Here is a 15,324-nt window from a genome sequence, read left to right on the forward strand (position 1 = left end):
AGTTGTAAGACCTCAACCACAACAGCAGCCTGGGGCTGTGGAGACCTGGCTTCTGAGTCCAGCTCTGACTCACAAGCTGCGACCTCACACTTCAGGAATTGCATGTCCTTCCACATCACGGTAAGGAGTTAGAATATGCCCAGGTTGATGCCCTTGTGGCTAAAGAGGGAGCTAGAATGTATGCCTGTGGTAAGTTTATTCCACTTTTCAGTGTGGACAGAGCTTTCTAGAAGAGGAAGAGGTGTTCTCTTTCTGTTATGTTGACGAAATGTAAGCCTAGAGTTGCCAAGACTTGGGGAGTACCTGCTTGAGAATGAAGCCAACTCAGAGGAAAGTATTACTGAGAGGGAGAGGTTGGTGTGGTATGAGCACCTAGATCTGGCTGTACCTGAAGACATCCCTGGATTTTTTAGTAAACGAGACAACAAATTCTCTTAATTTGCCTAAGCCAGGATGAACTAGGTTTCTGTCACTTACAAATGATGTCCTAACAGCATGGTGAGGAGCACGGTGGAAACCTCGGAGAGTTCAGTGGGAGGGACCTGGTGGCTAGGCCATGTCAGCCTCCTTCTCTTGCCCTCATGGCTGTGTTCTTTGACTAAGATCAGGCTTCCTAGATTTACCCTGTCACCCCAACCACCAGAGTTCCGAGCCCCATGGCCATCCTGGAGGATGCGAGGGAGGATCTACCGTTTCAAACAAGTCCTTCAGCCTGTCCACATCCTTCCTGAGGGTTTCAGTGGTGACCTTAAGCGCACAAATGTCGGTGAGCAAATCCTGCAGGATCTTCATGGACTAAAGAAGGGGAGAGAAGGGGAAAACAGGAAGTTGGGTGTGGCTGGGAGAGAAGACAAGAAAGTGCAGAAGCTCTCTGGTCACAGCCCTGGTTCAAAAAGTCCTCTTGGCTCTCCCGAGGCCTAGGCTGGAACATACTCAGAGGCAGCAAGTGACACTAAAGTCAACAGTGCTCTGAGCTCTCAGCTGGTGAGAGTCGGTAGGAGGCAACCCTCTGTTTGAACGTATTCAGTAACAGGAGTCACTCATCATGAGGCATCTTATGCCCTTTGGTGGGAGCCACTGGATGACCAGCAAGGAAATTATGATTGGATTTACTTTTTTTTGGTGAGGAAGATTCACTCTGAGCTGACATCTGTTGCCAATCTTCCTCTTTTTTTCTTTTTGCTTGAGGAAGATTCCCGAGCTAACATCTGTCCCAATCTTCCTCTATTTTGTACATGGGTTGCTGTCACAGTGTGGCTTGATGAGTGGTGTAGGTCCATGCCCAGGATCCAAATTTGTGAACCTGGGCTGTCAAAGTGGAGTATGCTGGAGTTAACCACTACGCCATGGGCCGGCCCCAGATTTACATTTCTAAAGGGTCCCTCTGGCTGCATGTGTAGACTGGCCCTGGGAGGGTAAAGGGGGAAGCCAGAGGACCAGTGAGGAAACTTCCAGGCAAGAGCTGACGGGTGCAATGCTGGGCTCATAGCTCAGCTCCATCACTGACTGGGGCTTTTACTTCAGTCTTTCTAGGTTTTAGATTTCTAAATCATAAAAAGGGTATAAAAAATGTTAATGTGTATAAAGGGCCTAGTGCATAGTGAGGCATTCAGCTAACAAAAATAACAAATAGTGAAATGGCAGAAGTCCTTCTTATCAGTTACATTAAATGTAAATGGATTAAACTTTCAGTTAAAAGGCAGAGATCAGCAGAATGGATAAGAAAACATGGTCCAATCTCATGGTATCTACAAGAGACATATTTGAGATTCAAATACACAAATAGGTTGAAAAGAAAAGTATAGAAAAAGATATACCATGCAAGCAGTAAACAAAAGAGAACTGGAGTGGCTATACTATCAGACAAAATAGACTTTAAGATAAAAATTGTTACTAGAGACACAGAGGGACTTTTATAATAAGAGGGTCAATCCATCAGGAAGTTATGGTCATATAAACCTGTATGCACCTAACAATGGAGCCCAAAAATACAGGGAGCAAAAACGGACAGAATTGAAAGGAGAAATAGACAATGTAGCAAGAACAGTTGGAGACTTCAATACCCCACTTTCAATAATGGATAAAACAACTAGACAGAAGATCAGCAAGGAAATAGATGTGAACAACACTGTAAACCAACTAGACATAACAGACATCTATAGACTACTCTTCTCAACAATGATGGAATACTTATTCTTCTCAAACACACACAGAATATTCTACAGGATAGGCCATATGCTAGGCCATAAAACAAGTCTCGATAAATTTAAAAAGGACTGAAATCATACAAAATGTGTACTCTGGCCACAATGGAATTAAATTAGAAATCAATAACACAAGAAACTATTGAAAATTCACAAATAAGTGAAAATTAAATAACTTCCTCCTAAATAGCCAATGGGTCAAAGAAGAAATCACAAATGAAAGTCACAACACACCAAAACTTAGGGGATACAGTTAAAGCAGCACTTGGAGAGAAATTTTAGCTACAAGTGACTAAATTAACAAAAAAGAAAGATCTCAAATCAATAGCCTAATCTTTGACCTTAAGACACTGGAAAAAGCAGAGCAAACTAAATCTGAAGGAAGTAGAAAAAAACGAAACAATAAAGATTAGAGTGGAACTAATGAAATAGAGAATAGACAAATAATAGAGGAAGTCAACGAAACTAAAAGTTGGTTCTTTGTGCCAGCCCTGGTAGCCTAGTGGTTAAGTTCAGGGCATTCTGCTTTGGTGGCCTGGGTTCAGTCTCCAGGCACAGGCCTATAATGCTCTGTTAGCAGCCGTGTTGTGCTGGCAGCCCACATACTAAAAAATAGAGGAAGATTGGCATGGATCTTAGCTCATGGCAAATCTTCCTCAGGGGAAAAAAAAAAACCCCGCTGGTTCTCTGAAAAGATCAACAAAAGCAGCAGACGTTTAGCCAGATTGACCAAGAAAAAAAGAGAAGACTCAAATTACTAGAGTCAGAAATGAAAGAGCGGGGCTGGCCCTGTGGCCAAGTGGTTAAGTTCGCGTGCTCCGCTGCAGGCAGCCCAGTGTTTCGTTGGTTCGAATCCTGGGTGCGGACATGGCACTGCTCATCAAGCCACACTGGGGCAGCGTCCCACATGCCACAACTAGAAGGACCCACAACCAAGAATATACAACTATGTACTGGGGGGCTTTGGGGAGAAAAAGGAAAAAATAAAATCTTTAAAAAAAAAAAGAGAAAGAAATGAAAGAGGGAACATTACTATTGATCTTACCAGAAATAAAAAGAATTATAAAGGAATACTATGAATAATTGTATGCCAACAAACTAAGTAAGTTGGATGAAATGGACAAATTCCTAGAAAGACATAAACTACCAAAATTGACTCAAGAAGAAATAGATAATCTGAATAGACCTAAAACAAGTGAAGAGATTGAAGTAGTAATTTTAAAAAATACCGCAAAGAAAGGCCTAGGCCGAGGTGGCTTCACCACTGACTTCTATCAATCATTTAAAGGATAATTAATACGAATTCTTCACAAACTTTTACAAAAAATAGAAGAATTCCAAACTCATTCTATGAAGACAGTATTACCCTGATACCAAAATCAGACAAAGACATCACAAGAAAGCTAGACTATGGATGCAAAAATCCTCAACAAAATACTAGCAAACTGAGTCCAGCAACATACAAGACAAATAACCCAATTAAAAATGAGTGAAGATCTGAACAGTCATTTCTCCAAAGATAGCCAATAAGCACATGAAAAGACTCTCAACGTCATTAGTCATCAGGGAAATGCAACTCGAAACCACAATGAGATACCACTTCACACCCACTAAGACGGTTAGAATCAAAAGTCAGACAATAGTAAGTGTTGCTGAGGATGTGGAGAAATTGGAATCTTCACACCGCTGGTGGGAATGTAAAATAGTGCAGCCATTTTAGAAACAGTGTGGTGGTTCCTCATAAGATTAAATATAGAGTTACCAAATGACCCAGCAGGTCCACTCCTAGGTATACACACAAGAGAATTGAAAAGGGCCATGCAAATATTCACAAATGTTCATAGCAGCATTACTCATAGTAGCCAAAAAGTGGGAACAGTCCAAATGCCAATCCACTGACAGATGGATAAACAAAATATGACATATTCCCAATATGAAATATTATTCGGCCATAAAAAGGAATGAAGTACTGACGCTAAAAGGATGAACCTTGGAAACATTATGCTAAGTGAAAGAAGCTAAACACAAAAGATGACATATTGTATGACCCCATTTATATGAAATGTCCAGAAGAGACAAATCTATAGAGACAGAAAGTAGATGAGTGATTGCTTAGTGCTGGGTTTGGGGTGGAGTGGGAATTAGGGGAGTAGAGTGGTGATAACTAAAGGGTATAGGGTTTCTTTTTAAGGTGATGAAAATATTCTAAAATTGATTATGGTCTTGGTTGTACAACTCTGTGAATATAACAAAAACCATTGACTTGTACACCCTTTAGAGGAGTGAATTGTATGGTATGTGAGTTATATCTCAATAAAGATGATTGATAAATAAATAAATAAATGGAAAGCGTCGCATGTTCTTGGCTTGGATGACTTACTTCCCAAACCGACCTCCAGGTTCAGCTCAATACCTATAAAAATGACAGTTGTTTCTTTTCTGCAGAAATGGACAACCTGATCCTAAAATTCATATGGAAACACAAGGCTCAGAATAGCCAAACAATCTGGAAAAAGAACAACAAATTTGGAAGGCTCACACTTCTTGATTTCAAAACTTTCTGCAAAGCTACAGTGATCAAGACAGTGTGGTACTGGCATAAGCAAAGATAGACAGATCAATGGAAGAGAACCGAGAGTCCAAAAATAAACCTTCACATTTATAGTCAATTGGTTCTCAATGAGGGTGCCAACACAAATCAATAGGGAGAAAGAACAGTCTTCAACAAACGGTGCTGAAAAACTGGGTATCTACGTGCAAAAGAATGAAGCTGCACCCCTACCTCACACCATATACAAAAATTAACTGAAAATTATTCATAGACCTAAATATAAGAGATAAACTATAAACTATTTACCCCTATGTTGTAGAAGAAAACATAGGAGTAAATCTTCCTGACCTTGGTTAGGCAATGGTTTCTTAGATACACCGTCAAAAGCATAAGTGACACTCCCTCCCCGCCCCCCGCAAAAAAAAAGTTACAAAAGAAAAAGATAAATTGGACTTCATCAAAATTTAAAACTTAGGTGTATCAAAGGACACCATCAATAAAGTGAAAATACAACTCACAGAAAGATAGAAAATATTTACAAATCATATATCAAGAATATAGAAAGAACTCTTACAACTCAACTAAGAGACAAATAACCCAATTAAAAATGGGTTATCTGAACAGACATTTCTCCAAAGAAGATATACAGATGGCTAATAAGCACATGAAGATGCTCATCATCATTAGTCACAGGGAAATGCAAATCAAAACCACATCAAGATATGTTTCACATCCAGTAGGATGGCTATAGGCAAAAAGGCAGAAAAGAAGAAGTGGTGGTGAGGATGTGGAGAAAGTAGAACTCTCATGCACTGCTGGCAGGAATGTAAAACGGTGTAGCCACTTTGGAAAACAGTCTAGCCGTTCCCCTAACTTGAAACAGGGTGTATGATCCAGCAGCTCCACCTCTAGGTATATACCCAAGAGAAATAAAAACATATTTACAGAAAAACTTCGGCTTTGATTCTCTAAAACCCCAAAGTGTCTTCCATGCTCTCAAGCTTTGTTAGGAAATTATCAAAAGCCAATTATGATTTAAAATCATTTTAATTTCGGGACATACAGCAGGAGTTTTTGGTTGGAGTAAGATGAGGAGCAAGTTTTGAAATCAAAAAAGCAACAACAGGTTACAATCCCCTAATGGGACCCACGAGTTTATTTATGGAAACAGGGTTAGCCAGAACTATCTTAATAACAAACAGCTGACTCGGTCCCTCCTCTTCTCCTGTGAGGCCTCAACAAGACAGCCAGGGACTTCCAAACGTAGCTTTCATGCTCAGGGCCTCCTCGGAGATGCAGGAGGGGCCTGGGAATCTGCAATTCTGGAAAAACTCGGGCAGGCGCCGGACACCCCGGGTCAGGGCGGTGCACAGCAAGCTGGGGAGCCCAGGTTTTCTAAACCAGCAGTTCTCAGTGGCGCGATCTGGCCCCCGAGGGATGTGGCAGTGTCTGGAGACATTTCTGGTTGTCATAACTACAGGGCACCCCTGGCACCTAGTAGGTAGAGGCCAGAAAAGCTGTGACATCCCACAGTGCACAGGGCAGTCTCCACCACAAAGAATTATATGGCCCAAATGTCAGTGGTGCCGAGGGCAAGAAACCCTGCAACCCACGCCTGCTTAGTAAGGACGGTCGCAGTGCCTGAGCCCCCAACTCTGGTGGTGTGCTGACCAAGGGCACCAGCCCTTGGGCCACGCCTGGGCGTCCTCCCAAACCTCCTCTCGAGAAGCCCCCTCATGCTTGCCCTACTTTCCCAGGCACCATTCACCCTGTCTGGGGTGGGTGCTAGGGCCGGTGGGCTTGTCTTTCTCCACTTTGGGCCCATGCCCCCTGACAGGTGCCCATAAAGGGTGGCATTCGGGCTGCCAGTCCGACTGGCTGGTGGTGCAGACACTTAGTTAAGCAGCTTGCATATCCCAGAACCAGCGACCATGGCAACCCGCTGCAATGGGGCACTGTGGTAACCCTGGAAACCTTGGCCAGGCAGGACAGGGCGACATTCTGTAACGGTAGGGACATTCCCAGGTGCACAAACAGTCCTCTGCGGGCTGCACAGCCAGGTCCAGACCTGTCCACCAGCCCTCTTGGTGAGCTGGCCAGGTCACTCAAGTACTCGTGCATTCCAGAAGCCTTCATCCATCAAGGCGGGTCAGGGGCAGGCTGCTCTGGAAGGGCTGACACCTTGGACACTTGTGTCCACCTCTCCGGCCTCGGAGGCCCTCCCTTACCTGCCCTCAGCCACCCATGCAGCCTTCTTTGTCTCTAGTAACAGTTTCTGTCTTAAAGTTTATCTTGTCTGATATCAGTACAGCCACTCCAGCTCTCTTCTGGTTACTGCTGGCATGGAATATCTTTTTCCACCCTTTTACTTTCAACGTACATGCGTCTTTGAATCTAAAGTGTGACTCTTGCAGACAGCATACAGTTAGATTGTGTTTGTTTGTTTTTTTTAAATAGATTCTACCAATCTCTACTTTTTCGTGTGTGGTAAAAACATCTAACAATATTAAAGTGAACAATTCAGTGGAATTTAGTACATTCACAAGGTTGTGCAACCATCACCACTATCTAGTTCCAGAACATTTTCATCACCCCCAAAAGAAACCGCATACCCACCAGCAGGCACTCCCATTGCCCCCACCCTCTAGCCCCTGGCAACCACTAATCTAACTTTCTGTCTGTACAGATTTGCTTATTCTGGACGTTTCACATAAACAGTATCATGTCGTATGTGGTCCTTTGTGTCTGGCTCCTTACATTTAGCCTGATGATTTAAGGTTCATCCACATTGTCGCTTTGCCTCTCTCGCCTGGCATCAGCCCACCTTGGCCGGACCGGACTCCCTGTTTCTTCCACGGACACTGAGCATGTTCTCGCAGGGCTCCTGGGTGCCTCATTTGCTGAGGTCCCAATCCACCCCATATTTCTGCTCAGTTCAAATCTCTGAATAATGATAATAACAGGGACCACTGCTTGGGCACCTAAAATACGGAGATGGGGGCACGGAGCCCAGGAAAGTCGAGCTGGCAGACTCTGGCCTGTGTTTCTTGTGGCTCAGTGTCTCCGATTTCTAGGAAAGGAGTTTGCATCATCTGTTTTTCTCAGTCATCTCTACAAACACCTGTACCAAGGTTCCCACCCTCCTCAGCCCCCCAGGCTGGATGTGAAGCCCGGCAGCCCCTCTGTAGTTGATAGTCTTGGTGTGCCTGCCAGTCCAGGCCCCTCTTCTGAGACCTGCTGGCGTGGGCCCCAGTAGCTATAATTCTTAGGCATCATCTGCCTGCTTGGCCATGGCTGACTGGGCCAGGAGTGGACAGCTGACCCCAGATGTTCTATCCTATTCTACCCAAACATTATAACCAGAAGACACAGAGACTTGCAGGCGGAAGCTGAGATGGGTTAAGGGCTGTCTCTAGAATGGAGGAGATCCATGAACTCTTCCAACCTATCGAGACCTGCCAATTCACTTCTTCCCTAGTGCCAGTGAGAAACCCCAGCATCCTTCAAATAACACAACACCTTTGTTTGTTTGCTTATTTATTATTATTATTATTATTTTAAAGATTGGCACCTGAGCCATTGTCTGTTGCCAATCTTCATTTTTGTTTTTTCTTTTTTTGCTTCCTCTTCTCCCCAAAGCCCCCCAGTACATAGTTGTATATTCTAGTTGTAGGTCCTTCTGGTTGTGCTGTGTGGGACGCCACCTCAGCATGGCTTGACGAGCAGTGCCGTGTTTGCACTCAGGATCCGAACCAGTGAAACCCTGGGCTACTGAAGTGGAGTGCACACACTTAACCACTTGGCCACGGGGCCGGCCCCAATGCCTTTGTTTAAAAAGAGTCTCAACCCAAATGCTCATCAATATATGAACGGATAAACAAAATATGGTCTATCCATATAATGGAATATTATTCAGCGATAAAAAGGGAATGGAGTACTGATTTATGCCACAACATGGATGAACCTGGAAAACATCATGCTAAGTGAAAGAAACCAGTTAGAAAAGGCCACATATTGTATGATTCCATTTCTCCGAAATGTCCAGAATTAGTAAATCCTTAGAGCACAAGCATAGATAGGTGGTTGCCAGGGATTGGGGGAGGAGGGCATGGGGAGTGACTGAGGAGTTCAGAGTTTCCTTTTGGAGTGATGGAAATGGTTTAGAACTGGGTACAGGTGGTGCTTGCACAACACAGTCAGTGTGCTAAATCCACCCAATTCTTCACTTCAACGTGGTTGATTTTATGTTATGTGAATTTTACCTCAACCTGAAAAACAAGAATGCTAACCTAAGATATCCTGGAAATGACCCACCTCCCAGGGAGATGCGGCTGGACACCCCAGTGAGCAGAGACTAGCTCAAAGAGGATCTGGGACATGCCATCTCCAAGGACAGGAGGATGATGACCCCTGGGATGGATGGCTATGCCCAGATGGACCATCTCCACCCTATCCAGAGCCACATCAGGCCAAAGGGACCACACAGAGGGATATGTGGGTACCACTGTGGCCTCCACCAGTGATGACTGTCTGGCCCACTCACCTTGGTCCTTTGTCAAACAACATCTGTGTTGTTCTTGATAAATATGTTGTATGTAGGCTGGTGTGGAGTTGCAATTTCCAAGCTGTGGGGTCTGTCCTCACTCTCTGGTCCCTGTATCTCATGCCCTGGCTCCAGCTGTCTCCTGTCCCCCGAGTCCTGGACCCTCATTTCTCTCTGTCTGCTGGCCCATTATCTCCCCTGGAACATCTCATCAGCATCTTGACACAAGTGTCATCTCACCCCGCTCAGCTCCTCCTTGCACTCCCACCTCCCACCCCCGGCCCTTCCCTTTGCTGGTGTCCAGTTCTCTGAGTTGAATCTTCTTGCAAACAGCCCTTCCTTTCTGCACCCACCACACCTGACGTGCTGTCCTATTCTCAGGCCCAGGTGGTCATGGCTCGTGGCCTCCCTGGCCTCCCTACTCCTGGCCCTGCCTCCTTTTGCTGATCCCTCCCCCTGAGGCCAGCCTTCTCCAGGGGCAGCTCAGCTCACATCCACTTTCCCTACGGGAAAGACTGCATGCCTCCCACAATCCACCTTCTGGATGAGAACAAACGCTTCTTGTTGGCATCTGAAGACCCCCAAAGTGGGGTCCCAGCCAGCTTTCCAACTCATCATCGACCACCTTCCTCCAGGGATGAGCCAACAGGACTGCCCCTTATGCCACAGACGTGCCCCGTGCTGGCTCCTGCCACTGCCTCCTCTGGAAAGGCCCCCTTCTCCTATCTGCCTGCTGAACTTCTATCCATCTTTCCAGAACCATCTCAACCTGCTTCGCCCCTGACTCCCTTCTCAGTTAGGGCTCATGCCTCGAAGTGGTCCCTCCGTGTGATGGATGTTTGCCACCCAGCCCTGCACATCCACCCTCCACCCCTGCCACATGCTCGGTGCCCCAGGAGGTCAACCCACAGGCACTGCACTCACATACTCCTGGCCCTCTGACTTCTGGCTTTCTGGTTTGGCCAGTGGGAGGATGGAAGGAGAAAGAGGCTGGGTATCTATTTCCCGAGATCCAAACTCTTTCCCGCATGGTTACAGCTCCTGATGGATAACTGTGTGCTGGGCGGGCAGGCAGGCGAGCACGAGGTCCAAGGCAGGCCCTAGGTCAGATGGGCTCGGCTCATCTCCTGCTCCGCCGTCACTGCTGCTGCACCTTCAGCAAACTGATGAACATTTCTGAGTGTCAGTTTCCTCACCCATAAAATAGGGATAATGTTCTTCCCCCTTTTCACATGGCTAGTTTCTGTAGATTTTTATTCACTTGCTTTCTGTTTGTCCCCCTCAGTAGAACACGAACTCCTATTCACAGTGACTACCACGGAGCCTCCCTCATTGTGGGTCCTCGGTTATTTCTTCTTATTTGAGGTGAGCTTCACACAACGTACAATAAAACATTTTAAACTGGATAATACAGCGGCATTTTGTGCATTCACAACATTGTACAACCACCACCTTGCCCCAGCTCCAAAACCTTTTCATCACCCCAAAAGGAGACCCCATAACCACTCAGCAGTCTCTCCCCATGTCGCTTCTCCCCAGCCCCTGGCAACCACCAATCTGCTTTCTGTCCCTGTGGATGTGCCTGTTCCGGACATTTCGTATGAATGGAGTCACGCAGCACGTGGCCTTTTGTGTCCGGCTTCTTTCCTCACTACTGGACGAAGGACGCAAGCTTAGAACTTTGGTTCTGACTGACACCAAAGCCGCATTCCTCCCCCTTTAGGGGGAGGGCCCATCACAAGGGGGCACAAGGGAAGAGTGGGTGAGATGCCTGGGAGGAGGGCAAAGCGGGCAGGAAGAGCCTGGAAGCCGGGCGGCTTACCTTTGCCGTGGCTTCTTCGTTGCCCTCCACCATCTTCCGGAGCTTGATCAGGTGCCACAGTTCCCGGGCGGGCTGGCCCGTGCCCTGGCTGCCCTCCAGCAGCTGGGCAGTGGAGGGCAGCTCCTGCAGCATGGCCAGCTGGTTCTCCATCTTGTCGACGCGGCTCACCACATGGTCGAAGATGTTGCTGACCCTCTTCATGGGGTTGACGATGGGCTGGGCATCTCCTTCCCGGGGTATGAACATTTCCTGCGAGGTCTGGAGGAAGTCCTCGTCCCCCGAGAGGACCTTCTTGAGCTCGGCCATGTGGATGTGCTCCAGGATGCCCTGGAGCAGGTGGTGCAGGGCCCTGAAGTTCACCACCCCGCACTGCGGGATGGCAATGTTGACCAGCTCGGAGAACGTGAGCGAGAAGCTCATTCTGCCGGGGGGTCAGCTGGGCTGGGGTTCCCGGTGTCCTTGGGGACAAGCAATGGCTTTCAAGGGATCCCTGAACTGCACGGACAGGTCCTCAGAGGCCTTGGGAGGCTCCAAGTCACAGTGGTCAGGGAGAAAATGGCCTTTGTCCTGGCCGGAGCTCAGATGAGAGTTTCTGGTTGCTAGGACACCAAAGAACGTGGGCAAGTGGCTGTGCTTCCGAGAGCCTGAAGTGGGCAAAGTAGGTGCCCAATTAATAGCTGATGAGTGTTTGAACAGATGAACGGTCAGCCTTTTAATTCAAGCCCTTCAGTTACGTAAGACCGATGACCCTTTCCAAGAAGCATGCAGGGAAGGTGACCGAGAGACAGCTTGCTCCCTGGAACTCTCCAGAATCTGGACAGAAAACAGAGTTCTTGGAGTTAGGAACCTCAAGCTCCCGCTCTGGAAACCCAACAAGCCGGTGAAATGGAAATTCCTTAGCTGATCGTGGAGCCCTGGATTTCTTCTCGGCTGACAGAGGGGGAATTTGCACTTGAGCAAACATTTCTGGCTGCACCTATGCAAATACTACACAAACATCACGGGTCGAGGAGAACAGTTGGTGACAAGGCTGAAAAAAGAAGCCAGCTGGGTCTCTAGGGAAAGACCAGGCATGTTTCTATGGCCTGTGTGACAATCAAGGCCCGTCTTCGGGATCTATCACCAGAACCAACAGCTGGTTTTGTTTCTGATAACGGCCTGTGTTGTGGGTGCCTGATGGCTGCTGTCCAGAGTCTTAAGTGTTGGGGTTGTCCCATGAGAGGACTCGACAACACGCCCTGTGTGAAAACAGGAGTGTCTACCCGCAGTCTAGCTGTGGCTGACGTCCTCTGAACCACCTCCTGACCCACACCATTCAGCCACAGTGAAGCTCTAGACATCCTAGCAGGGGTTCTCAGGGCTGACCTCGTCTACTCTTGGCTAGAAGGGGGTGTGGAGACGAGCAGAGCAGCCCCTGACAGCGGGAGCTGGCCCTGCACCACGGGCCCTGGAGGTGCTGAGAGGGCCTTGGTACACACCTATGAACACGACCTCAGAGAACATGAAGGGCCAGGACAAAATAAGACCCGTTGTAATCCGCTCTGAACTCAGACAAAAACAAGAATATTGTCCAAACCCCAAACTTGACCGCAGAGCCCCGCACCCTGGCTAACAGGAGTGACCACTGCTTCTTTACCCACCAGAGCTTTAGTTCTGCTTCGTTCTTCCCACTTTCTAGACAGGACTGATTAAAAGACCCAGTCACAGAACGACCCTGCTTCCTGACAGTACCCAATCCAGAACACTCCCCCATGGACCCCAATCCTATAATAAGTCCTTCTAACTGAACCCTCTTACAGATGCCCTAGGGTCCCCATTGTGTTGTAAGACCTACAAATTCAAGTGCTGCCTTGACATCTTTGAGCCGCACAGAGCCCCTCGAGTCCCCCTGTTCTTGTCACATGTGCCCTCCACCCAGCCAGAAAGGCTCCCCTCCTGGCTAGTTCCCCCACCAGCCAGACCCAGCTGCACTGCACCCTGTTCTCAGCCTGAGGGGCCTCAGTTTCCTGCCAGCCTGCAGAACTATTCAAATGAGCGAATCGCGTCCTCCCGCGGGAACCAGGGGGCGCCCCACCCCTGTCACCACAAAGCCTGCAGCCCACAGCGCCTGCTGGCTCTGCTCCCGAGTGCAACCCGAGCAGCGCTGTGTGGCAGGTGGTGTCCTAGTCCCCCGGCTATATATGTATAAACGTATAGAGTATACATATACAGATCTGTAGAGTATCTGTGGTTAACAACAGCTGTCCATCTCACCTGTCCAGAGTGAGGCTCGTACTTCTGGGGACGGGGGTCCCTCCCTCACCAATGGGGTGAATGGGAGGTGATCAGAACACCCACGGTGGACGTTCCCCTTTGTGGCAACAAGTCAGTAAGCTCAACTCTGCTCCACTGCAGAGGCTTCCTGGTGGTCTTGCCTGGAGGCAAAGACTTAGGAAGTGCAAACTTAGGAAGAACCCGGCAGCGTCAGAGCTTCTGGATTTGGAACTGCAGACAAGGGACTGTGGAGCTGTATCATTACAGAACCATAAGCAAGACTTTCCTAGGTGGGCAAGGGAAGATGAGGGAGTGGGTAGTTCAGTGTAGCCACAAGGCTGCAGAGGTGGATGTGGGGCCAGACCAGGGGGCTCCCCACAGGCCTTACAAAGAAATGTGGGTGACAGAATTTGCCGCAATTCTTGGTCACTGGGGACCAGGCTGGGTAAGTGGGTATAATGGCTCTTTGTCATTTTGGGGGAGCCCAGCATCTGAAACCATTCCCTTGTTTTGGGGGAGGGGGTCTTCACTTCAGAAGTCCTGGTGGGAGGCGGAGTGTCGGTTACTAGTTCCCCGGCTGACTCTGAAGCTAGGGTGTGGGCATTTAGAGAAGTGTCTCATTGGTGCTGGCAGCTCCTGGGGCCCAGGGTGTGTGCTCCTCTGGGATCTGAGACAGGGAAGCTCCGTCATCAGCCCAGGTTGCAACAGTTCACAGAGGTCTGGTCTCAGGCCTTCACAACAAGCGCTGCACGCCCACCACAGAGAGACAGATTCACGGCGCAGCACCCGCCCTGGGCCTGGCACCGACGCTTCATTCTTCTCCTCCCCGATATTTACTGAGCACCTACTATGTGCCAGAGGCTGCTCTTAATTATGGAGGAGCCCACAGTGAGCAGGTCTGAGGAGTCTCTGATCTCACAGGGCTTGCAGGCTAGTGGAGGAGAAAAACACTTATTTTACAACAAAGCAAGAAAATAACTTCAGGGAGTGATAAGAGTTACTAATATAACAAAATAGGACAAAATGAGAGTGGGGGATGGGCACTAATTTAATTGGGTTGTTGGGGTAGCCAGCCTCTAAGATGGCCCCCAAAGATACCCCTTGGGGTTCACAGCTGGTGTGGTCCCCTCCCACACTGTACCAGAGAAACTGGGCATGGAGAGTACCAACCTGCATCTATGTGCACACATGCGTGCAATCACTTCATGGTAAAGAATGGCAAGATTTGGGAAAGCTGTGTATGCTGCAGGTGATTTGATGCAGCTAAATTAAAACACTTATGATGAAAATGCAAAAAAAATCTAATGTATTAGACTTGAAAGGATCCATAAAATCTAAAAGTCATGTTATTCTAGGCCCGGAAATAAAACATCCATTACAAAAATGAAAGACCTGAAGACCTGGCAGCTTGTGTGGAGGAGGCCACCGTGCCACTCCACAGGGCATCCTGGCTCCCAAGAGGATGTGCTGCCCCCTGGGAAGGGAACTGGCCCGGAGGTCAACAGATAGCAGCTGTGATCTGGCACTGCTCAGTGCTGATGGCAGAACCCTAATTCAGACAATTTCAGGACAAACTTGTTGCTGGGACATTCCTTGAATGGCTGGTCGGAGCCAGACACCAATTAACATGACTGGAAATGAGAAGCAGCATTTTTTTTCCCTCCCAAATAAATTGATGTCAAGATTAAATCAGTTCTGTAAAGTGCCATTCATCCACTTTGCCCAGACGAGTCATTCATTTTTCATGCTGGATAAACACCAAAGAATGATGACTAGGTGACCTTTCTTCTCTCACTTCAGGAAGAACTGTGAGGGGGAAGGATGGCTGGTGAAAGATTAGAGTTTGGGGTGAATGTCTGCCATTTCTGGCTGCCTAGCATCGGGACACTCTGCTTATTCGGGCTGGGGGTGCGGGCTTGCACAACAGGTGCAGGTGACCTGCTCCCTGCGC

At 47.8% G+C, this 15,324-nt stretch overlaps 1 protein-coding gene across 9 annotated transcripts in view; it reads right to left on the minus strand.

Annotated features, from left to right (window-relative positions):
- The window catches only part of C12H16orf96 (chromosome 12 C16orf96 homolog), a 54,670-nt gene that overhangs the window by 29,684 nt on the left and 9,662 nt on the right, over positions 1-15,324 (minus strand). For 8 of the 9 annotated variants that reach the window (XR_011524919.1, XR_011524920.1, XR_011524918.1 and 5 more), the window contains exons 2-3: positions 11,121-11,933; positions 691-795 (exon numbers count right to left, since the gene is read on the minus strand). Coding sequence is in view for 4 of the 9 variants with exons in the window: in XM_008524752.2 (XP_008522974.2) it covers positions 691-795; positions 11,121-11,540 (525 nt within the window). In the remaining 5 variants the exon portion in view is untranslated. The remainder of the gene's footprint in view (positions 1-690; positions 796-11,120; positions 11,934-15,324) is intronic. The other variant, XM_070568585.1, reaches the window with a different exon arrangement.

Source organism: Equus przewalskii, chromosome 12 (assembly GCF_037783145.1).
Source record: "Equus przewalskii isolate Varuska chromosome 12, EquPr2, whole genome shotgun sequence".
NCBI classification, from domain to species: domain Eukaryota; kingdom Metazoa; phylum Chordata; class Mammalia; order Perissodactyla; family Equidae; genus Equus; species Equus przewalskii.